Source organism: Adiantum capillus-veneris, chromosome 8, assembly GCF_014529385.1.
Source record: "Adiantum capillus-veneris isolate H3 chromosome 8, ASM1452938v2, whole genome shotgun sequence".
Classification (NCBI taxonomy): Eukaryota; Viridiplantae; Streptophyta; class Polypodiopsida; order Polypodiales; family Pteridaceae; genus Adiantum; species Adiantum capillus-veneris.
In genome coordinates this window covers 12541614-12567560 of record NC_140938.1, presented here as the reverse complement: position 1 = coordinate 12567560, position 25947 = coordinate 12541614, and the positions used below count along the sequence as shown (strand labels likewise).

General features: G+C 44.4%; 1 protein-coding gene across 1 annotated transcript; it reads left to right on the top strand.

Moving 5' to 3' along the window:
* On the top strand, window positions 1-25947 carry LOC147451684 (protein THYLAKOID ASSEMBLY 8-like, chloroplastic). Its single transcript, XM_086517576.1, has 2 exons — window positions 1-468; window positions 25266-25947. Exons 1-2 carry the CDS (start codon window positions 94-96, stop codon window positions 25755-25757), a joined length of 867 nt encoding a protein of 288 aa, XP_086373702.1. The 5' UTR covers window positions 1-93; the 3' UTR covers window positions 25758-25947.

Here is a 25947-nt window from a genome sequence, read left to right as displayed (position 1 = left end):
CGCCATTATAAATTCGTAGATGAGGAGATAAAGCTTTGAGGTCTCTTGGAATTGTTTCTACGACGTCCTCTCTTCGATGGTTGCAGAGCTGCCATGACATTGCAGGCAGTCCTAAGGAACCCTTTTCAAGTAGAGGTGTCTGAAAGTGCATTCCTCACAGGGAGTCCAAGGCGTGTAGGATGGGATAAAGCGGGGGTCTGTGGGCAGACAAGTCGTGCGCCCTTCAAGCAGCTGGTGGTGGGGAGCAGTCGAAATCCTGGCCACCCAAGAGCGCCCATTTGGAAAGGAAGGCTTCTCTCTAATGAAGCCTTGCGTGCAGTGCAGGAGCTCAAAAGAGCCCACGTCAGAAAGGACAATGCCCGTCTGTCCAATGTTCTCAAGTCCACGGTTTCCCGTTTGGTCAAATTTGATATGCTTGCTGTCTTGGGGGAGCTGCGACGTCAGAATGAATGTGAACTCGCCGTCTTGGTAATATACTGTTTTGCGTCTGTAAATTTGTCAAATGTGTAGCTCATCATGGAGTGTGTATCTTCATGAATACTCTCCTGATGATAAGTGAAATGACTCACAATCGTATGGCTCCGTTTGTATTTTTAGTTGATCCTGACTGGACTTGTTTGGTTGGGCCTCCCATCTAGTGTATATGGAGCCTACGTTGTTATTTACATTTCTTGCTTGTCTTCACTAAGGCACCTATTGAACTTTCACCTTTATGTGCATGCTCTAGCGTTCATGCATGGTTAAAGTTTATGATTAGCAATTTGTTAAAGCTCCATTGTCTCTCCATCTCTTCTCTTTGTCCACTTTCACTATGCTCTCGGACATGGTGGCAGAGGAGCATGGGGTGACTTCGTATCATAATCAGCACATCTTTTACATTAACCATCCACATTTTCATAAGAGTAGCATTTCACTGCTGGTGCTCGCTTCTTCTACCAGCAACTCTTGTTTTTGGTGAGCTAATTCTCAATGATGAGCCAACAAAAATTAAGGAACCTGCATAGTTATGTAACCTTAGCACCACAAAAGACATCACAGGATCTGTCAAGAACCCTTGCACCGACTTGGGATTTGCAAGTTGAGTTCTCTCTAAAGGACCACAAAGGGAAGGATTATGTTCGTGTTTGCCTTGTGTCATGTCATGTGCGAAGGATGGATCTTAGAAGAGCATTTCAATTGGTATCACGACAACTTTCCACTCTTAGAAGGATTAACGTGGCATGGGGACATGCTCAAAACCTCTAGATCTCATTGGACCATAATGGTCCAGCCTGACGGGGATATTGTGGCATGGGTCACTACTAGCACGAGGAATGAACATGGGACGTTCAAGATATGCAAGCCGGTGTTGAGGTTCTTTGATATTTGTCTTAATGGATTCTCGTGTGTGGTAGTTGATGTTGGCAAGAGTCGCGTGTCATTCCACGCGCAGACAGGCTGAGAGAGCAGAACGACGCAATTGATCTCATGGATCTGAGCGTAGCCAACGAGGTGTTGAAGAAACTGAGGGCAGGAAGAGAAGACATCATTCAGCAGGACACAAGTCAGCGAAGAAGGAAGTTGATAATACGTGACTGAAACAGAAACAAACAATGAATGGAAAGCAGAGACAGATCATTACAGCAAGCGGAAATCTAAGGACAAGAAACCAGCTTCGAGAACCAAAGCCAACAGTCACAAGCATTCCACTAATCTGAAAATATAATTTTCAATATTCAAAGGGGCCAAAATTATGATCTCGAGGTTCATATCCAAGCATTTGAGCAATATGCTGAGCTTAAGGATATCGATGAAGATGAATGGGGAGAGTACTTTCCCCAAACACTCAAGGAGTAGCAAGGAAATGGTACTACCATTACCCAGCCTGCGAGCTCAGATCATATAATATGCTCATCAAGCCTTTTAGATTTGAGTATTCAGATAATAGAGGGGATAAAGACATTTTATGTGAGCTCGACAAGCTCAGATCATATAATATGCTCATCAAGCCTTTTAGATTTGAGTATTCAGATAATAGAGGGGATAAAGACATTTTATGTGAGCTCGACAAGATCAAGCAGGGAAAGCTGTCGGTCAGAAGTTATGTTGAGAAAATCAAGGAATTGGCGAGATAGTTACAAGAGTCTCCTTCTGAAAAGAGGATGAGAGCTTGGTTTCTGAATGGGTTTAGAATTTGAAAGCTCAGGGAACAGGAGGTGCCAATGCCAATCAAAAAGTTTAATGATGTGGTGTAGAGGGCACTGAAACTTGAGCAACATGCGAAGGAGAAAGGGCATAAAACGAAATATTCCAATAACAACGAATTGTCCACTGAGGAATCAGACTCCAATACTAGTTCCAGTACATCTGAAAGTGAATCAAATGACAAGGGCAAAGAAAAGAAGAAAGGATCGTGGATTAGAAAACTAGAAGAGATGTCGAAATTGATCACTGAAATTGCCAAGTCAAGACCTTGAGTCAAGAAAATGAAAAATTTGGTACTCCAAGTGTAGATTCGAAGATCATAGGTCTGATGAGTGTTCACAGTCTACTTATTGTAAAGCCTATGGTCATGTGGAACAATTGTGGAATCAGAATCCATCATTTCAAGAAAGGGAAGAATCTATCCATGATCGCACTGACAAATTCTGAAGTAGCCAAGGCAGATGGGGCCAATGGGTCCAAGGAAAATGAAGCCAACACAATACTGGAGATACTGGTACTGGCAGGGGCAGGTACCAGGGGGACACTGGTAGGGACAAAGGTAGAGGAAATAATGAAAAGCGAAGCCTCAACTGCTATACATGCGAAAAATATGGACATTTTGTAGTCCAGTGCCTATAAGCTCCGAAACTAGAAGCACCCGACCAAAAGGCACCAGAACAAGTGCCGATCAGGGTAGTAACCAGAAGCAAGGGGGTCGTCATTGAGAAGATCCATGATGAGAATGAGGGAAAGCAGATTGCGGGAACCAGAAAGGGGAGGCAGCAGAGGGCAATCTGGAAGGCTAAGGGCAAGGAAAAGGTAGTGGATGAATGGCAAGAACAACGTGAGCTTGCAAGAAAAATCACTGAGAATTTGAATTTTGGCCAGAAGCTGCCATAACAACCATAATGTTTTGAGGCTCGCACAATTCAGAAGCTACCGCCCCAGACTTCAGAAGGGAAGAAACACCAGAATGAGAAGGCAGCATCTAGACCAAGTGAGTCCATGATTGTTGCGGTACAGAGTCTGGCAAATGAGGCATGACAAGTCAGATCAGACTTGGTCGAGGCTGGAGCAACTAGTCTGATGAAGGACCAATCAGAGGATCCATCTCGGAGCCAGCTAGCAGCCAGACATGAGGAACTAGCGAAATGGAACTGTGAAGATAGTCAGGAGGAAAAATCTTCCAATTGAGACAATAGCTCTGGTAATGAACATGATGAGATATATATCAAAGTCTGTGAGAGGATACATAAGCTAACGAAACTCGATGATATGAGGCGGACATTATTAGCAGTTGCAAAATTCATTAGGCAAAAGAGAGAGGCTGAGGTTGAAGCCAAAGCAGTGGATCTAGCAGCTATCCGAGACGACGAGGTTCCAGTTATCCATGTGGACTACAAGTTGTGAAAACAATGGGAACCATTGTCAGGAGTCATATTGGATGGGGGAGTTGGTGTGAATATTTTGGGAGAACATCTCGGGGCAAAAGCTGGAATCACGGACTTAAAAGCCAACACCATTCAGAGTTAGGATGGTTGATCACAAGGTGGTTCATGCTACTGGGCTAGTTGAAAATATGTAAATTAGAGTGGGCAAGAAGAAATTTAAGACCAGCTTCTTAGTGTTGGATGTGCAAGCAGAATATGGAATGCTTTTAGCTGTGTAAAACTCCAAGAAGGCCAGATGTAGCAATCTGCGTCGTAATCGTCCTCCGAATCAAGGAAGCCAGACTAAATAGTCCGCACTGTAGAAGCTACTGTAAGCTGCAATAGTCACCTATAGACCGCACAAACCACTAGCGATGGTGTCCTGTCAGTAGGTAGGGTAATCCAAGATGAGGGGAAAGCCAGACTCAACAGTTTGCGCTGTGAAGGGCCTCTGAGCAGAGGTGTGGTCAAACCAAGCTGTCTGCACCGTGATCATCTTATATGAAGTAGGGAAGCCAGACTGAGAAGTCTGCGTTGTGAAGATCCTCTAAGAATAGGAAAGGCTAGACCAATCTATCTGCGCCGTCTTGCCTGTATCTCCTGCCTCCAATTTTCCAGTGTCGACCAACAAATCCACGCCAACAACGCCACCAAACCGCATCTGGGTGTGGTTCTCAATGTGAATGAGCTGGGAGTGGCCTACTGCCCAGGTCGGGGGATAAGTCTACTGTAAGGTTAGTTTAAGCAACTCTGAAGGTAGCAATCCAAATGATCAGGAGTGTAGAAGAGCAACTGCACTACCATCCAAGCCAAGCTCCGGGTGAATCCGGATGTAGTCGTGGGATGCCCGATCTCCCGCATCTCGCAGGTAAACTCTCCAAGAGAGTCCAAAGCAATGTAGTCCCACTCCAGTCTGTAGATCAAAGCAATGAACCTATCCAAGAAGAGATCCAAGATCCTCCCTAAGTCCATGTAGATGCTCTTGTGTAAGCAAGTGACCTGACGTGTCGAGGTCAAGTAGTAAGTGTCTGTCCACCAAAGATGGTGGTGTCCTCTCTGGGAATGTCGGAATCCCATATGCCATGAGCATGGCCATATCTCGTGTGAACTCCTCTAATAGGTGCACAGGTGTGTCCAAAGCAATCCACAAGTCACCACCCCTCAGGAGTGCGCAACCGCCAAATGATGGCTGGAATGAATGGATCTCCCAAGGATCGTATGCAAGTGTATGATCAAGCCGATGTCGAAGATACCATGTACTGTAGCAGTCACTGAGAGACCGCATGGACCACCACCGGATGGTGTCCTGGCAGGAGGTAACTTCATCCTTTGTGAAAACCACAAGCCAAGTGTGTGCTGTCCACCCAAAAACGCAACTACGAGGTGATGAAAACGCTGCTGTCCAGCGATTTTCAGCGCGCTCGTACGCTCTTGGCATGATCCGGAGCGGTGCAGAGGGTGTTGGGAGGGTGGGGAATCAATGTAGCAACCCCACGTGGGCTGAAAACAGAGAAAAACCAGCAGGTGTTTATGGCTGAAAACAGTAGATCTGAAGAGGAGTCTCAACGGTGATGCACCGGATGCAAGGCCGGGGGGAATAGCAAGATCTGAGTGGGCTGAGGCTGGCACTGCCCCCCTCTGCTGAAAAAACGCTGCTAGAACGCTAATGGACTGCAAAAACGCTGAAGGATAGGAGGGGTTTCTGCGACAAAACTGTCCAAAAAGGCTGGCGCTGGCAGCCAGCAGGTGATACGCCAATGTGGCAGAGCAAAAACGCAGGTGAGAAGGAGGATTCCCGCGATTGAAACACTCCCATTCCTTCGCTTGCCTGGCTGATGCAAAAACGCTGGCAGATCTCGCTCTAGTTGCAAAAACGCTGGCTGATCCAGCCCTTGGGAGAAGAACTTGATGCGATGTAGCGCCTTAGAATAGGCAGAGCCTGAAGTTGCTGATACCATGTAAACTGGCGATTGATACCATGTGAGTGCGCGTGTGCAGAAGCGTGAGAGAGGGGGGAGAGAGAGAGAGATAGTAGACCACAAATGCAAGGTATGGTGAAAGAGGGGGCAATCAGCCCCCCATAACTACCATGAGCAGAAGACCCAATACAATAACCAGATAGTGTGGAAGTGGGTACCCCCCTGCCCCCATAAATAGGTACCCAAGGGGAGGTAGGGCAATGCCTGGAAAAATTCCCACGACCCAACAGAAAAATGATGTATGGAAATATATGAGGGCGCCCGGACAAAGTGGGCGGGCGGCCCCAAACTTGGGCAGCCGGACCCTAGACTATGGGTGGCGAGAGTGCGGCTGAAGTGAATGTTAATATTGCTCAAGATGAGTGCTCCAAACTGTGCTCAAGGGTTCCTTTTACTTACGGAAGGAAGAGTCTTACGGTCCTTTAGAGAGAGTGCAATGCTCACAAACAAAGTGAGTGCTAAGGTGAATGAAAGTGCTGAGAGAGAGAGAGAGAGAGAGAGAGAGAGAGAGAGAGAGAGAGAGAGAGAGAGAGAGAGAGAGAGAGAGAGAGAGAAGAATACGACACCAGACGGTTTTCAAACCCTCCTTTAAGGGCCCCCCTCTCTATGGCGAGAGAGGTCTATGCTATAGATTGCACAAATTTGGTACAATGGTCTAGATGCAATGGACTTGCCGATGATGTTGACGACGAGGACGGCTGAAAACTGAAAACACAGTTGAAATGCTGAAATCTGGAAACTCTGATCTGCTCCTGAATACTGACACTGTGTCGGCGAGGATGGCGATGACGACGACTCAACGACGATGCGCTGAAAACGCAGATGCTGAAATCTGAAAACAGCGGGCTGAAACTGAAAACGCTGGCTGATCCGACGGCACGGTGAGGTTCTGCTGCGGGTAGGTGTGATCTGCGAAGCTAAGGGGTCAATCTGCAATGCCTAAGGGCTGAAATCTGAAAACACTAACCAGTAGGGCTGGATCAGAGAGGGGACTGCGGAAAACGCTAGGCGGATCTGTAGGATGCAAAAACTCTAGGCCTGACCTGCAAACTGCAAATACCAAGTGCTGGGATCTGGAAACGCTGGCTGATCTGGGAAGTCCAAAAACGCCAGGTGTCTTGATGGCTGAAAACGTTGAGGTTCGTTGCCGATATTGTTGAGAAGATGCACTGCAAGTTGCCTGAACTTCTATTGCTGCCTCTTTTGCGTGTAGTGAGCGCCCCCTCTTCTCCTTATATAGCAAATCCAGGCTGGGCCGAGCATGCTCCCCTACAGCCGACGACCTTGGAAAAATGGCATAATGTAAGGTGCAACGGAAGTGAATGTTGAACTTTGCTTAAGATGAGTGCTCCGAACTGTGCTCAAGGGTTCCTTTTACTTACGGAAGGGAGAGCCTTCCGTTCCTTTAGTGAGAGAGTGCAAATGATCACAACAAACTGGTAAACAATGTGAATGAAGGTGCTGAGACTGAGCGATAGAGAGAGAAGAATACGACACCAGAAAAGTTGTCAAACCCTCCTCCAAGGGCCCTTCTCTCGATGGTGAGAGAACTCTTTGCTATTGATTGCACAAATCTCTACAATGGTTTAAATGGAATGGTCTTGCCGACGATGTCGACGACGATGACGGCGACGGCGACGACGAGACGGGCTGAAAACTGAAAACGCTAAGGGCTGAAATCTGCAAATCTTGTATCTGCAATTCTGATTGCGATGACGATGATACGACGACGACGCGCTGAAAACGCAGATGTTGAAATTTGCGTTTAGCGGGATGAATATGCAAATGCTGGTTGATCTGACTGTGCGGCGAGGATCTACTGCAGGAAGGTGAGATTTGCAAGGTTTGGGGGCTGCGGTATAGAGTCTAATCGCTGAAAATGCAAAACACTGATGTTGTGGGCTGAATTGTCGCCAAGAATCTGCAAAACGCTAGGTTGGACTGCATGTTGGAAAAACGCTAGGTTTGATCTGTTGTCTGCAAAAACGCCAGGCTGATCTGGGAGTTCTGCAAACGCTAGGTGATCTGCTTCAAAAACGCCAAGGCTGATCTGTTGCAGAAAATGCTAGCTGTGTCTTGATGGCTGAAAACGCTATGTTCCCTTGCCAGTCTTGTTGAGAAGGTGCATTGCCAGATGGTATCTGCTAAATTAGCCAAATTGCTCTACCCAGTTTCCCAACAAAGTCACTTAATAATAATAAGTGAAAACTGGCTAAAATAGGAAAAATGGGTTCTATGCACTGAAAAATGCTCATTATGGATTCTGATTGTAATCTGATGATCATGCTGTGTGCAACCAGAGGATATGCAACTACGGTGCCTGGACATGCACGACCTGCGAACAAACTCACAAAGGTGCCAGAACACTTTCTAAGCTAAGTGAACCCTTGTCATAAAGTAGCTTGTCCACATGCACATAGGGTTAGCTGTGCACGTGACATCACCTCCTTTTTAAAGTGAGGTATTGGTACCGAACTGTATGGTGTCGAGGGAGATCGCCAACAGCGTCTGGATGAATCCTGGGAAGGACTCTTCGCCGGCCCACTCTGATGTGTGGGACGTGCGATAGTTGAACTTCATAAAGGTCTGCAACGCTTGCTTCTTTGGGCTGCGCCGAAAGCGACACAAAGTCATTTGAGACTGCTTCAATGGTCCAACTGCGTCTATGGACGCAGGTCTACCTTCATCAAGAATCTCCGAGGAGGAAAATTCTTGAAACCACTTCCAACACAAACACATGAACATACACATTCCATGTAGAGTGATTGGAAAAAGACTATTCTTTCTGAAAAAACTGTGCATGTAATGCAAATGAACAAAGTGATGGAGTGCCAAACCGTTCATCAAACACACGCAAACTGTGAGATCGAATCTTGACTTTCTGATCTAAATCTATCAACTGTGGCAAATCACAATGGAAATGCCGATCAAAATTGATATATTCGTCCAACCCAAAAAGAAAAGCCTCTTTGCGCTCATCATCCGATTTGCGTAATTGGGTGCCGAGCTGCAAAACACGGTTAGAAAAAGACATGACTGGCATACCATTTTGCTTGAGATTGCGCCAATCTTCTTTCAACCGCGCTAGGTACTGAGGAGGCATAAACCGCGCCTTGAGCTTGTCTTGGAAGTCGGCCCAATTGAAGGAAAGGGGTACGTCTTCGTCGGCTTCCTCTAGGTGCGCAGTCAATTGTGCCTCTTGCCATGCGTGATACCAATTAATGGCATCACCGGCAAGGTACATGGTTGCCGTTAAAACCTTGCTATTTCCTGTCTTCTTAGTTGTCGCAAAATAAGCATTAAATTGATGCAACCAAGAATGAATAACATTAGCATCCATCTTATCGTCATACTTATTGAATGTCAACTTCTCGGTGAAGGGGTTGTTGGAATCTGAATCTCAGCTTGCGCCAATTGATGAACCACCAACATCTTTGGTCGTCTCGGGATTCGAGGTGAGTACCTGTAGGATCAACTCTTGCATGTGTTGGTCTCTCTGCACCTCACGCTCTAACTCTAAGGCCGCTCGTCTGTCTTCGGCCGCTACTCGTTGGGCTTCGCGTGTTTGCTCACGCTCAAGCTCAATAGCTGCCTTTCTTTCTTCGGCCGCCAAGCGCGCTTGCTTACGCTCACGCTCCAAGCTACCCTACTCGCTTCGTCCGCCAAACGCGCTTGCTCGTGCTCACGCTTCAAGTCGGCCTTTCTTTCTTTGCGCTCGCGATCCAATTCTGCTTTTCTTTCTTCCCGTTCGCGATCCAAGATTGCCTTTCATTCCTCGGCTGTCAAGTGCGCTTGTTCACACTCGCGATCCAAGGATGCATGTCTTTCTTCGCGTTCGCGATCCAAGGATGCCTTTCTTTCTTCGCGCTCACGCTCCAAGGCAGCGCGTTGCGCTTCTTGTTGTAACATCATGTCCATCATCGTCTTGACCAAAGCCTCAATAGGATTTGGTACAATCCTTGGCGTAGATGGGGAGGGGGGAGTGCGCAGATGCTGAAGTCTGAAAACAGCGGGCCGAAACTGAAAACATTGGCTAATATGACGGCACGGTGAGGATCTACTGCGGGCAGCTAAGGGGTCAATCTGCAATGGCTAAGGGCTGAAATCTGAAAACGCCAACATGTAGGGCTATATCAGACTGCGGACTGCTGAAAACGCTAGGCCTAATCTGCAAACTGCAAATGGCAAGTGCTGGGACTTGGAAACGCTGGCTGATCTGGGAAGTCCAAAAACGCCAGGTGTCTTGATGGCTGAAAACGTTGAGGTTCCCTACTGGTCTTGCTGAGAAGATGCATTGCAAGTTACCTGAAATTCTTATGTTGCCTCTTCTGCCTGTAGTGAGCGCCCCCTCTTCTCTTGTATAGCAAATCCAGGCTGGGTCGAGCATGCTCCCCTACAGTCCACGACCTTGGAAAAATGGCATAAATAATAAAAATGCCTGCAACTGAATTATCCCAAAATGCCATGGAAATTTGGGTGTATTGCCTTGGACAATGCAAATGTTGGGTGCTCTGGGTTGTGCAATCAGAGGATATGCAACTACTCTTAAGTGCCTGGACATGCACGACCTGTGCACAGGCTCACAAGGGTGCCATAATACTTCCTAGGTTAACCTAAACCCTAGACTTGAGATAGCTTGTCCACATGCACATAGGGTTAGATGTGCATGTGATAGCAGAGCTCCCAGATCTTTTACTTTGTGGAAGCAATATAAAAAAATACCGAAAGGAGCACAAGGGTTTGGGGCTAGTGTTTTCTAGGAGTGGAACTCCGCCACTCGTGTCTCTCATGGATTCTCTGTCTCTCTCTTTCAGTTCAGCTGTTTTGAAGTGCTAAAAGTCTGTTCCATTCGTTCTTTCCAGCTAGCACGTGGTGCCATCCCGTTACAATGGTACTTCTGGAACTGGTTAGAGACCCAAGAAGGAAGTGGCATGTCATAAGTGTGGACTACAAGCGCATGTTCGGAGGAAGTGCAATTCAGGTTTGGAGTTGAGTGAGGCGGCTAGTGTTGTACTTGTTCTGCCTTTCACACACATTGTTCACCTACCTTCATCTTCACCGGGGACTTACAGACTTATAGATGGATAACTGTCACGTGCACATCTAACCCTATGTGCATGTGGACAAGCTGTAACTCCTACTTCTAGGGTTTAGGTCAGCCTAGAAGGTGTTCTTGCACCCTTTTGAGCTTGTACGCAAGACGTGCATGTCCAAGCACTTTAGATTAGTTGCATACCCTCTGATTGCACATGAGCATAGCCAATGTCTGCTACGTGTAGGCATTGGGGAGTGTTCTCTTATAGTTGCATTAGTACTCAGCCTAGGTATTTATCTGCATGTGAATCACCTCTTATTAATAGTCCATCAACTTATTAATACGTGACATTTTTGCATCGTTTTAGAAATCGTTGGATTTTTTTGTTGGATTGCCCTACCTAGCTCTTACTCCATATACAAGTGACCCTAGGGGTCACTTCTCAAGCATAAGTCAATACCCGTAGTACAAGTACCAAGTACCCGCAGTGCCTCAACAGCAACTCTGGAGTTTTTTGTACCAAATCAGCCAGCGTTTTCAGATTTCCGCATCAGATCAGCCAGCATTTCCAGATTTTCGCCAAAGTACCAGATCAGCCAGCGTTTACAGATTTTCACCAAAGTACCATATAAGCCAGCGTTTTCAGATTTAGCCCTCAGATCAGCCAGTACGCAAGACGTGCATGTCCAAGCACTTTAGATTAGTTGCATACCCTCTGATTGCACATGAGCATAACCAATTTCTGCTACGTGTAGGCATTGGGGAGTGTTCTCATACAGTTGCATTAGTACTCAACCTAGGTATTTATCTGCATGTGAATCATCTCTTATTAATAGTCCATCAACTTATTAATATGTAACATTTTTGCATCGTTTTAGAAATCGTGGGATTTTTTTGCTGGATTGCCCTACCCAGCTCTTACTCCATATATAAGTGACGCTAGGGGTCACTTCTCAAGCATAAGTCAGTAGTGGCAGTACAAGTACCAGGTACCCGCAATACCTCATATGACAGAAACAACTGGCATTTTTGCACCAAATCAGCTAGCTTTTTCAGATTTCCGCAACAGATAGCTGTTGTCAAAGCTATGCATGATAAAGGTGATAATTTTGTTTGGACAAGCAGCGAAGTTGAGGTCACATATTGTCAAGTTTGGATCTTTGTACTCCTTTGGTTATTTTAAGCCTCTTCTTCACAAGTTTGTAGTAGCGAATTTGTCCCTTTAGAAGTTGTGTGCAGTCTGATTTCTAGGATTAAGTCTTTGAGATGTCTTATCTCTTTAGTTTAAAGTTGAATGTACTTGTTTCAAGTTTTAGCCAAGTAAGTTGCTTCAACTTATTTTGTGTATGCCTTTTCTAAAAACATGTTTTAAGTAAATAATGGTTTGTTTTATCTAGTTTTGTCTAGTAGCAAATAAAGTGATTTTTTTTCCTTTTTTCCTTATTGTTTTTCTTTTTTTGGTTTTCTTGTGTTTCTTGCTTTTGGAGTTTATGAGTGTTTTATCCCCTCTTATATTCGTGAGTTCAGACGATTTTGAACTTATGAAGGTATCTTTATTTTCAGATTTCCGCACCAGATCAACAAGCGCTTCCAGATTTTTGCTAAAGTACGAGATCAATCAGCGTTTTCAGTTTTTAGCCCATCGTTGACATCGGCGTTAGCAAACCAGACCATAGCCTCGTTGTTAGTTCCAGATCCCCACCTGAATCCCTAGCGTTTTTGCATTTCAGCCCTTAGCCTCGAAGTACCAAGCATCCACATTAAGTACCTATTAGCATCTAGGTCCATTGTATCAGCATTTGTGCAATCTAAAGCAAATACCTCTCTAGCGAAAGAGAGAGGGACCCTTGGAGGAGGGTTTGGGATCCCATCTAGTCTCTCTCTCTCTCTCTCTCTCTCTCTCTCTCTCTCTCACACACAGTATCATTCTCTTTCTCTCTCTAGTCTTTTGCACAACACTCATGACGTAAAGGGGAAGAGGACCATTGAGTACGCACTGAGCACTAATCCTGAGCATTCACCATCAATCACTTCTGTTGCACATGACATTGGTATCAAAGCTCTTTGGCAGTGTTCGGTATCATCACTCAAGAAAAGAACCTAAGGAATCTCTCTCAAATTTACTTTGTCAAAGAATTCTCATGCCCCTGCCCCGGACTTGTTAGCCACTCCCACCCTTAGTCCATCGCGCATCAGGCGCGCTCGCGTCTTCATTGCTTTGTCTTAAGGGCAATTAAGCCATAAACAACCACCAAAAAAAAAAAAATTGCTTGTTTGAGATTGCACGTAACCCAAGACCACTTGGACGTGTTGATCTCTCTAATTTGTGTTTTTAAAGAGTGACAAGTAACCTAGAAAAGAAGGGTTTGTCCAGCCTCCCCTCGTTCCTCTTTTCCACTCATTGAGAGCGGACCTTGCACATTGTGGCAGGCCAATCGACGTGAGGTTGGAAAAAGTAACCTTGGTGTGAGTGCAAGGCCGCTAAGGGGTGCACCTGCAAGAAGGAGTTGAGATTAGGTAATAGCAAAGCCTTGTTAAACACAGATTGTAAGCAGCACCAAGTACCCCAAGAACCCATGTACCCAAGTACCCAAGAATCCAAGTACGCAAAGTACTTAGTGCATGGTCGTCTCACGAGAAGCGGAATGGCTACTTTGCGTGAAGGTGATGAGAGTGGAATTGGAGGAGAAAGAAGTCCCTGTATAAGGAGGACAGTTTCGAGATTGTCCTCCATCTCCATCTATGCCACGGATTACACCCAATGCTATGAAGACTTTGATGAAGGCCATGATGGAGATGATGCTACAACAAGGGGCTCAACGGGCGGCCATGGAAAGGGAACGGGATGAACAGAGGGAATCTGAGATCTCAATGCATAGCGGCTGAAAAAAGAGGGCAGCTATGGAGCTCGAGCGTGAGCAAGCACGCGAAGCTCAATGCAGAGCGGCTGAAGAAAAGAGGGCAGCTACGGAGCTAGAGCAAGAGGTGCAGTGGGACCAACGCATGAAAGAGTTGATCCTTTAGGTACTCTCCCCGAAGAGCGAGCCGCTAACAAGAGGCACATTTAGCGGAGCATCTTGAGCATGCCACGGATGGTGCATCTCTCTTTCAGTTCGGTCGCCTTCCAAGACAAGCTCGAGGCTCGTTTTATGCCACCGCATTACCTTGATTGGTTAAAAAAAGATTGATGTGGCCTCAAGCAAAATGAAACTCGCGTTATGTCTTTTTCTAATTGTATTTTGCAAATTGGTGTTCAATTGCGTAAGTCGGATGAGGATCGCAAAGAGGCTCTGCTCTTTGGTTTGGACGAGTACATCAAGTACGACGTAAAAGTCCTGACCCACCAGCTACAATGATGCCGTCAAGATGGCTCTTGAGCAAGATATGAAGCACAACAAAGATAAGCCGAAGGAGAACAAGTCAAGTACCCCTCAAGGCCTATAGTACGGTAAGAACAATGGTAATTCTTCTTCTTCTCAATCTTCCACTACACCTAGAGCCTAAGCCTAGAGCACATTCAATTCTTCACCTAACTGTGATAGTAAAGGAAAGGCTAAAACTCAAGAAAACCCTAAGTTGACACCTGATGAAAAATCTACTCAAGGAATAGTAGGAGGTTGGTTAAGTCTTGAAGAACGAACGGAATATAGAAAGGAAGAAAGATGTTTTCAGTGTCACACTAAAGGTCACATGAAAAGATATTGTCCTAAGAAAGCACATTTTCTGTTAGTGTCATCAATGAGAAAACTAATGTGCCCCAAGTTTTTAATGATATCTAGATGTGTCTCTCATGAAATGTTATGGTCATGTGAATGATTAGCATATTGTGATCTTGTTTGATGCTGACAGTATGCATGATGTGATTAGTGATTCTCTTGTGAAGAGTGCATGTTTAGAAGCTATTCCAATGAATCCCATTGTGGTCTTTGGATTTGCTCGTGGCATGCAATCCTCACTCATGCATGAATGTCATGATGTCACAGTCTCAATTCAAAACATAGGGTTTCGTCTTAAGTTTGTCGTCTCTCCTCTGTCTGGATGTGATATGATTTTTGGCATACAGTGATTCAAAAGTTCCGATCCACAAGCAAGAAAACACTCTCTCTCGCACAATCGAAGATGCCTCTCCCGTGGTTATTTGCTATGAGAAGAATATTCCGTCTTTGTCATTAATCTCTCTCTCATGTTTTGAAAGAGGATACGACATGCAGTCCAACAAACTCTCTCAGTAGACAGTCACACAGATTAGAAAAGAATCAATCATTACATGAAAAAGAAACTCTCTCAGTCATTCATTCTTCTAAGCATGATACGCATTTTTTGCATGATAGAGATTTAATTATTTGTAAGGATCATCAAGCCTTCAAGTGGCTCGGGTCTGTACCGACACCTTGGAGTGGCCGTCAAGCTAGATGGTTCCAATCTTGTGAGCAATTTGGTGGTTTGATTGATTATGTTGTCAGTAAAGCTAACCCCATTGTAGACACGATCAGTAACGAAGGACAGATCTTGGCTCTCGAGTCGAGGTTCACAGTACCCATTCATGAAGTATCTTTTGTTTGCATAAAAAGCTAGTATGCATTTTTCGAGTCTCTCATTCGTGACCATCTCTTGTTTTTTCGTCACCGTCTTTGTGTGTTACCTTCTCATAGGAAATCCATATTGCACAATGTCCATGTTCAATCATGGATGAGCACAAAAGCATGAACCGCACTCTAGGAAAGATAGAAGGTTTGCATTCAAGGAATACACGATGCTTCATTATTGTAAGTCATGGCAATAAACTTTGCATGCTCATTGCTTGGCAAGACACAGTCACCGCAAAAGCATTGGCATGATTGTCTATTGAGTATTGGTATTCCTTTTTGTTGGGTTAAAGGCCCTAAGACCTCTATTGTATATAAAAATTTTATACTTCCAGGTTCACATTGAACTTTGACACATTTTTTCAAGTCACTTATAATAAAAGTGGGAAAGCCCAAAAACTCACTAATTGAGTTTTTTCCAAATCGTACAAGCCCTCTCTCTCTCTCTCTGCTTCGATCTCTAGCGCTAGCTCTCTATGCACTCTTGCCTCCTGCTTCTTGCCCAATCCTGCACTACATCGCGACGCGCATCTACCGGTACCCTCTGCTTCGCGCTTTCAACTGGTATCAGAGTCCTGCCCTACGCAGTCTGCTGGACAGCAAGTTAAATTTGCTCTGCCACGACAATTTTTACTTCCATCGCGAAGCCCCTTGCTTCCGGGGTTGAAAAGGTCACCAAAACAGGTGATTTACAGGTTATTACAAGTCAAAACAGCAATACGCAGGTGTACCAAAGTTGTGGGATCACATGTATTGATGTTTATTGCGACAAATTGAGTGAAAAGCTGAGTACAGGTGCTTGAAACTGCACATTTCAGCTGAAATTTCAGATTTGGACTGCTTCATGTAAAAAATTGTGGCTCTTTTGTATACAAAGTCTTGTGGTTGCTACTATTTGCTGAAATTTTCAGCCTATTGCATCTCTCTTGTATACACACTTGTGGTTGAATTAAGATGGCTTCTTCCTCTTCCGCATCCGACACTCAAAGTTTGATGGAAATCAAACGGTTCGATGGTCAAGGATTCGATCTTTGGTAAGAACGCATCCAAGGTATCCTTTTCTTAAAGGATTGTGAAGATGAATTGGAACAGAATAAGCCACCAGGTTTGTCTGACGAAGAGTGGGCCAGGTTAAATAAGAAGGCTATGGCCTATATCAAGATGGCTATCAATGATGACATTTTGACAGACATCGAGCGTTTGGACTGTGGTTATGCAATATGGCAAAAGCTAAAGTCCAATTATTGAAACACCACGCCTGTGACCCAGGTGCATTTGATGCGAAAGTTGGTGAATATGCAGCTTGATGACTCGAAGTCAGCTTCTGAGCATTTAAGTGCTTTTACTGGTGTGCTGAGTCAGTTGTAGGACAGTGGGATTCAACAATTCGATGATAAGCTGAAAGCTATTTTCTTGCTTATGACATTGCCAGATACTTAGGAAACCTTGGTTGTCTCCTTGAGCAACAGTCCCACCCTCACGTATGACGGTGTGAGAGGGTCTATTCTCGATGAAGAGATTAGACGCAAGTCTAGTGGGGATAAGGATGTCACTTGTTATCAATGTGACAGAAAGGGTCACAAGAAACCAGGTATTTCAAGAAAGAGCAGGAAAGGAAGAAGGAAACGCAAGATAAGAAGAAGAAAGATGAGAAGAAAGGGGAAAAATTAGTAGGTGATTCCTCCAGGGATGCTGAGAATGCAAATGTATCCTCTAGTGTGGTCATTGAGACAACGAGGATATTTTGGTTGCGGCTTCATGCCCCTCAGATTTGGTGATAGCTAATGCAAAAGACATGCTTATCTCAAAGAAAGATGTCATTGATGTATTGCTTAGTGCTAATGATGGCCTATCCTAATCATGGATAGTGGATTCTAGTGCTTCATTCCATGTGACTCCATCTTTGGAGTGTTTTGCTACATATGCTGCAGGCAATTATGGCAAGGTGTACCTTGGTGATAATTTTGCTTGCAATATTGAGGGAATGGGTACTATGCGTTTGGCTCTTAACAATGGTCATGAGCTTGTGTTGAATGATGTCAGGTTTGTACCAGGCATTAAGAAAAGTTTGCTATCTGTTGGCCAGTTGAATACACATGGTTATACTACCATCTTTGCTGGGGGTTCATGGAAGTTGCTTAAGGGCTCTATGCTTGTTGCAAAAGGGTCTAAAAGAGGTACTTTGTACTATCTTTGATGCAAAGCTTTGACTAGCAAGTTTCTTGTTGTTGTTGAAGTTACTTCACACACGGAATTAGCTCACAAGGGTGCCAAAACTTTTCCTAGGATGACCTAAACCCTAGAAGTAGGAGTTATAGCTTGTCCACATGCACATAGGGTTAGATGTACATGTGACATCCCTCCCTTTTCAAGGTGAGGTACTGGTACCGAGCTGTATGGCTTCTGTATAGTCCGCCAATAACTCTCGGGATTGCAAAGAAATCTTCGCCGGCCTACTGTGCTGCGTGGGTCCTACAATACTTGGTGAACTTCAAAAAGGTTTGCAACGCTTGCTTCTTTGGGCTATGCCGAAAGCGATGCAGACTAATCTGCTTCTGCTCCATGTCTTCAACTTTCTCTACGATCTCAGGTTCATCCTCTTGAAGAATCTCCTTTCGGGATCTCCTTGAAAAAACTTCAATCACAATTTCATGGACACATCTTTTACTTTGCGAGTGACTGAAAAACTACTACGCTACCTAAATGACTGTGGATGGAATGCAGATGAAAAATGTGACGGAGTGCCAAACCTTTTAACGAATACATGCCAAAAATGGGATTTTGACTATGGTAAACCACAAAGGTGAAAGCGCGAAGCAGAGAGTACCGGTAGGTGCGCGTCGCGATGTAGTGCAAGATTGGGGCAAGAAGCAAGAGGCAAGAGTGCATAGAGAGCTAGCGTTAGAGATCGAAGCAGGGAGAGAGAGAGAGAGCTTGTACGATATGGGAAAACTCAATTAGTGAGTTTTTGGGCTTTCCCACTTTTATTATAAGTGACTTTAAAAAATGTGTCCAAGTTCAATGTGAACCAGGACAAAGTAAAAAAATATACAATAGAGGTCATTTAGGGCCTTTAACTCAACAACACTCCCACTTAAAGGCATAAATGACGCCTTTAAGTTAACCAACTCCCACCAGCTGAATGCAATGCTGATGTTGAGCCTTAGCAAGACTCTTGGTGAGAAGATCTGCAGGGTTATCCTGTGTATGGATCTTAGTCAAGGTGACTAGACCATCCTCCAATACCTGATGTATGAAGTGGTATCGCACATCTATGTGTTTGGTACGTGCATGAAACATGACATTTTTGTCTAAGTAGACGGCACTCTGGCTATCACAACCCAACACGGGTGTATGAGCAGGCATGCCAAGTTCTTTTGCAAGTCTGCCCAACTAAATGGCCTCCTTTGAAGCCTCTGTGACTGAAATATATTCAGCCTCAGTAGTACTCAATGCCACAATTTTGTGCAACCTAGAACACCAAGAGATTGCACCACCAACAATGGCAAATACATATCCACTGGTAGATTTCCTGGTATCCATGTCACTTGCCATGTCTGCATCACAATATCCCTGCAACTTTAAGTCACTTTTGCCATAACAAATACACTTTGATTGTGTATCTTTCAAATATCTCAGAATGCATTTGACAGCTTCCCAATGCGCTTTGCCAAGATTCGACATGTATCGACTAACAACTCCCACTGCATAAGCAATGTCGGGACGAGTGGCAACCATAGCATATGTAAGAGAACCACAAGCTGATGCATAAGGGATTCCCTTTATTGCTTTCAATGCCACCTTATCCTTTGGGCAATCTGCCTTGCTAAGCTTAGTGTATGGAGGTAAAGGTACTCCAAGAGGCTTAGCATCAGCCATATTAAATGTGTCAAGTGCTTTTGCAATGTACCTTTCTTGAGATAAAAACAACAATTTCAGCTTTCTATCTCTATTAATACGCATGCCCAAAATATGCTCTGCATCACCTCATCCTTCATAGCAAATGCTGAATTTAGCTTACGTTTCAGAGTATCAAGACTAGTCTTATGTTTTCCGGCAAGCAACATGTCATCAACATAGAGAATAAGTATGATGGGACCACCATCTTTATCCCTTTTCGTATACAAAAAATGATCTGCATGGCTGTGTTTAAAGCCTTGAGACAACATAAAAGTGTCAAACTTCTTATACCACTGTCGTGATGATTGTTTCAAACCATACAGAGTCCTTTTCAGTTTGCATACAAGTTTCTCGCGTGTAGGAACCACAAAACCTTTAGATTGTTTCATGTATATGTCCTCTTCAATGTCGCCATGCAAAAACGGTGTGTTTACATCTATTTGATTCAATTCCAAATCAAGCACCGCAACGAGAGCAAAAAGGACACGTAAAGTTGTAAGCTTTACAACAGGGGAAAAGATTTCTTGAGAATCAATTCCTTCTTTCTGTGCATATCCTTTTGCAATCAATCTTGCCTTGTGCTTGGGTTTTTCATCCACAATCTTAATCTTGTACACCCATTTGTTAGAAAGAGCCTTTCTCCCTTTAGGCAATGGCACAAGATCTCAAGTATCATTTGCATACAAGGATTTCATTTCCTCTTGCATTGCAAGCTTCCACTTACTGCTTGACTTACATGATTTGGCCTCTTTATAAATAAGATGTTCACCCTCATCTATCAACATTACATGATCCAAAGAGAGGTTAAATCTCTGCGGTTGCCTTCTCAAACGAGTTGACGTGCGACCTGCGTACCCAATGATCTACATTCTCAGGCAACGGTTCTACATCATAAGGCAACTCATTTTCAGCTCTATCATGCTGCTGAAAATCATTTTCAGCCAATTCAGGTGGCTGTCCATCCTCATTAGGAGCATCAATATCATGTCCTATCTCTTCTGGCTCAAGGTTAACCGGTTGATTATCAATTTCAGCTTGCAGTAATGCATCATGAGGCTCTTTTTCAACATTGATGGGTGGCACGGAAGGTTGAAATCTGATTGTTTTCTTGTCAGCATCATATTTTGTAGCATTCTTAAGCAATTTTGCCTCATTGAACACTACATCTCGGCTGCGTATTACCTTTCTAAACTGTGGCAGCACACTCTATAGCCCATTTCACCATTTTCCCCATAACTTAGGAAGACTCCTTTAGTGGACTTCATATCAAGCTTTGTTCTCAAGTCATTGCGTACATGAACAAAAGCTTTGCAGCCAAATACTCTCAAATGATCATAAGAGGCAGGTTTGCCAGACCAAACCTCCTCTAGAATGTCATTTTTCAGCGTACTATTAGGAGAGCGATTGCAAATATGAACTGCAGTTTTCAATGCCTCCCCCCAAAACTCTTGGGAAAGATTAGCATTGGACAGCATGCAACGCACTCTCTCACATTAAGTACTAGTATACCTCTCAACCACACCATTAGAGGACGGATTATAAGGGGTTGTCAACTCCCTTTTAATCCCATTTTCATCACAAAAACGTTGAAATTCAGCAGATACATACTCTCCTCCATTATCAGATCTGAAACATTTAAGCTTAGTACTCTTCTGCGTAGTGAAAAAAGCATGAAACTTTTTAAAAGCATTAAAAGTCTCACTTTTACTTTTCAAAATGCACCTATCCTTTCCTAGTACAGTCAACAATGAATGTAACAAAATACAATGCACCACCAAAAGACCTAGCAAGCATAGTGCATACATTGGAGTGAATAAGATCAAGAGGATTAGCTTTGCGGGAGACACAAGAGTAATAAGAAGATATCTTTTGCTTTCCATAAAGACAATCGTTACAAAAATCCAAGTTTTTGCCTTTTACATCAACCCTCTTCAGAGAGGAAAGCACATCTATACCCTTTTGGCTTATATGGCCAAGTAAGCAGGACGTGCATATCCAGGCACTTTAGATTAGTTGCATACCCTCTGATTGCACATGAGCATAGCCAATGTCTGCTACATGTAGGCATTCCCATACAATTGCATTAATACTCAACCTAGGTATTTATTTGCATGTGAATCACCTCTTATTAATAGTCCATCAACTTATTAATAGGTGACATTTTTGCATCGTTTTAGAAACCGCGGGATTTTTTTGTTGGATTGCCCTACCGAGCTCTTACTCCATAGATAAGTGACCCTAGGGGTCACTTCAGTCTTCTCAAGCATAAGTCAATACCCGCAGTACAAGTACCAAGTATCTGCAGTGCCTCAGCAGCAACAATGATGTTTTTGTACCAAATCAGCCAGCGTTTTCAGATTTCCGCCGCAAATTAGCCAGCATTTCCAGATTTTCGCCAAAGTACCAGATCAGCCAGCATTTACAGATTTTCACCAAAGTACCATATCAGCCAGCGTTTTCAGATTTAGCCCTCAGATCAGCCAGTTTTCAGTTTTCAGCCCATCATTGATATCGGCGTTAGCAAACCAGCCCATCCTAATTGTCAGTTGCAGATCCCCACCTAAATCCCTAGCATTTTTGCATTTCAGCCCTTAGCCTCACAGTACCAAGCATCCACAACAAGTACCTATTAGCATCTCAGCATCTAGGTCCATTGTATCAGCATTTGTACAATCTAAAGCAAATACCTCTCTAGCGGTAGAGAGGGGGGCCTTGGAGGGGGGGTTGGGACCCATGTGGTGTCAGTCCTCTCTCTCTCTCTCTCTCTCTCTCTCTCACCAAGACATGATATCAGATTCACTATTTTGTAACAAATTGGTCTCATAGGTCATTTTGGCCTTTTGAAGATGTTAATATAACATTTCATTTCATTTCTCTCTCTCTCTCTCTCAGTATCATTCTCTTTCTCTCTCTAGTCTTTTGCACAACTCTCATTAAGTAAAAGGAAGTCTCTCAATCATTAAAAGTAACCTTGACTACGCACTGAGCACTAATCCTGAGCATTCACCATCTATCACTTCCGCTGCACATTACAATAGCACTTTTCAAATTTCCTTCTCACCACCAACCTAAAGCGGTTGCTTCTACTTTCCTTGGGGGAGCCTAGAAAACCTATTCAATCTTTGGAGGATGGTGTGGAAGATGAGTCAAAGTTTGTCGATCTTTGTTATACTTGATCAAACGACTCATGACACGTGTACATAGTTGGCTTCTAGCATTGTGAGCCAAACTTTGGAGCAAGCTGGCTTGACTAGTTTCTAGAGGAGGTACGGCTGATCATCGACTTTTCCTATTAACCTATAGCTAATGATGGCATGCTGCACGGCATGATGTGCCTGCGGTGGAGCTCTAGCTTGTATGGTTGACACCGGTTCCTAAGACCCAGCAAACACTAATGGTGGTTTCAGGATCCATTATTTACCATTGGTGGACACTAGTCTGGGCCTTGCAGTTCTCTGAAGACAGCAAGTTTTGCATCCAGATGCCTGATTGGCTGTGGCCGCCGCTGACATCAGTTTCCAGCCCTAGATCCAGAATTGATTCCCAGAAGCACGAATTCAGATCAGTTCTACAGTTCTCTGATTTCAGCCCAATAGGTCCAACTTTGGCGAAGAGAACTTGGATCGGAAGTCCCGAACCTTCACCCTTATCAGTTCAAGAGGTAACTCTACAGAGGGGTTACTTGCAGCCATTGAGAAGGAGAATGGTGCATTTGACACAGCGGTCAGAGCCGGTTGCCAAGTCTTCTAGTTTTTGGGGCTTCATGGATGGTACTTCCATTACATGATCGTTCTCTTGTGCAAGTAAATACCACCCCAATGACGGGTGGGGACCCTTGAGAGGGTTCGTTGGGATCTCACTCCACTCTCTCATTCTCCCTAAGATAACCTTCACCTCTCTCTATCTTTGTTTGCTCCATTAGGGTTAAGGATCATTCCCTAAGTTGGAAAGAATGAGGTGGCTAAGCAACCGAGCAATGTCACCGGCGTGTGACTACTATCTATCCTTTTTGTTGATTTCTTTCTTATTATTTATTTACTTTCATTGTTTGGAAACACCCCTCGGGAAATCTAACTGCCCTGCATTGCATAGCTAGTGTGGAATTGTCCAAAGGGAGTCCAGGCCTGAGGGCAAGAGAGCACTAAGGTTGGACAAGGACTATGGTTAGCCAAAGTGGGGTCATTGACTAGCCAAAGTTTGCTACATAGGCTACATTTCAGTTTTTGATGTGGCTGCAGTGTACAAAGAGGGTCGGATGACCTAGAAAGATACAATGGCAGCATCTCCTAAAATTTAGGGAACTGCTATTTTGGGACCTGAAAATTTATTCGCGTCATTACCTCCAGAATGACAAGGGGAACATTTTATTACTGTGCCACGAAGTCAACTGGGCAACCGGTCAGGATATTTTTAAGCAGCGAACCCGAAACGGGAAAATGCTCGTAAATGCGCCAAGTGGCACATTTTTGTGCACTTGCCTCCTCAAGGAAGAAGTGGTGCTGAATTTGAAGAGAGGAGGGCTCATTTGTAGCTTCTGTCACAAGTTAAGAGCTATGGAGTGCTTCCTTTCCCTCTTATGTACAGTGCGGTGCTAGGAGTGATACCCTGCACGCTACGCACTGCCCTCTCTCTCCCCTATGGCAGTATATTATGCCCCTCTAGTGGGCTTTTCAATTGACCAATGTACAGTTGTGTGGGTTCATGCACGATTGCCGAGGCAAGAGCCTCTTGCCCAAGTACTGGATTAGCTAGCGGCTAATCCCCCGCAGGTACAGGTGAATTCGGAGAGGTTTCACGCCAGAAATCTTGTCGGATTCAAAGGGCAAGTAGCCCTACAGGTGCGGGAGCTCGAGGACTTGCTACGGATGCGACCGGCACACGAAACGGAACCCGAAACAGTGAATTACAGCCTGCTGTGTATTTTTGCAGGTTTAGGGTTTTTGGCCCTAAATGGACCCTAATACCCCCAGGAGGTTCGGGGACGCGAGGGGACCGCTGTACAGATGATCTGGCGCATTTTCGGGGCTGAAAACAGAGAATTCAGCTTGCTGCAGATTCTCGCCAGGTTTTGCAAAGTGCCCGTATGCGTCGGGAAAGTTGTTCAATGCGTGGGAATACTAACTATGAAGGGTCCTAGTATAGTTATGCTGCCGAAATCGGGCCGGAACAGTTGAAATGCAGCCAAGCTTGTGCGGGGCAGCTTGTAGGGAACCACAACATTTATTCCCTCTTTTAAACAATAAAGAAATACCGAAAGGGGCGCCTAAGTTAGGGGCCAATCTGGTCTCGGTCTTCTCATATAGGTGCATTCTAGCAGCCTGTATCCCTTTCCCCTTTGTTGTGTCTTGAAAGTACAGGTAAAGTGGGCGACAAATTAAATGGGTGAAAGCGAATAAGGTTTAAGTCTAAGGTCTACCGCCCTTTCTGAAAGTACAGGCCGGTTTCAAGCAATGTTCTATTTCTCTTACAGCATATCATATAACTATGTGTTTCTTGCTTGTATATTTCATGCAAGTGTTTTAGCCTTCTTATTGTTCAAAAGTTCAGATCTGTCTGGCCTCATGGAGATGTGCATGTTTTTGCTCCCAATGGCTTTTCCAATTGTTTAATGGCAGCTGGGGGATCCTTGAACCTCCTAGCCAAAGTGGACTTCAGAGTTACATGTAGAGGCATGATTTTAGCTTCATGAAGGCATATTCATCTTAGCTTCCAATATCTTTGCTTGTTAAATGGCAACCGTAGCGTTGAACCTCTGAAGCCAAATTGAGCTTTGGAGTTACATCTTTAGACATGTTTTATCGTGTGCCTCAAATGTACTCACAGAAGAAAACAAGGAGCTTGTACCAGTTTGAATTGCAGTCTACTATTTTTATGTGAGTGGCCAAGCATCCCAAATCTTGCAGCAGAATTCAGCAAATTAGCTGAATGGCCACGCATGCTTAAAGAAAAGCAGGATGCTTAATGTCATGCGTTTGGCAGCTGCCAAGTATTGTCTTGTGGACTTTTCTAATGATGCATGCTGAACTACAAATACTTTTTTCTGAAGTTTGAATGAAACTGAAAACAGGATAGCCTGCATCCTTTGTTAAGATCTTGTAGTTAAGAATCGGTGTTCATGAAAAGGGTGAAATTTGTTTGTATAATGCTGCAGGTCTTTGATGTCGTGCGAAAGGAGTTCTGGTACAAGCCTGAAGAAGGACTTCTTGCTGACTTAATTTCAACATTGGCTCGAAACAAAAGGGTAGAGGATGTCGAAAAGCTGTTTGTATTGGCAAGTACAGAAGGAATGCAGCCAAGCATGGGCTTGTACACAGATGTCTTAAGTGCTCATGTAGGTCAAGGTAATCTGCAGAAAGCGCTTGACGTATATGACGAGCTCAGAAAGGCAGGCTATGCCCCATGTAACCCAGCGCTTGGTATTTTACGGAAAGCTCTGGAGGCGAATGGAGATCACGAACTTGCAGCTACCCTCGTGAAGGAATTCAAGGATGCCCATGGTCATGACATAGGTGCAGAAGAAGAGCAAGTGGATCTCCCGTCATCTCCAGCTACCCTTGTGAAGGAATTCAGGGATGGCCGTGGTCATGACGTACATGCAGAAAACGAAAAGCAATTGGGTGTACAGCAGAGAGTGCTTAGTTGATTGTTCCCAATTCGTCCCATGGTCATTCTTACCTGCAAGGTGGAGCCGGAGCAAGAGAGGGTAATTTCTGCTTATGGTATCTATCTGGGCATGCATTCATGCACCTGCTGTATGTTCAAATATTTGATCTTTTTAGATGGCTAATTCTATCCAGAAGCCTCAACCTGAAAAAGTTATGTTTTGAGGTCAA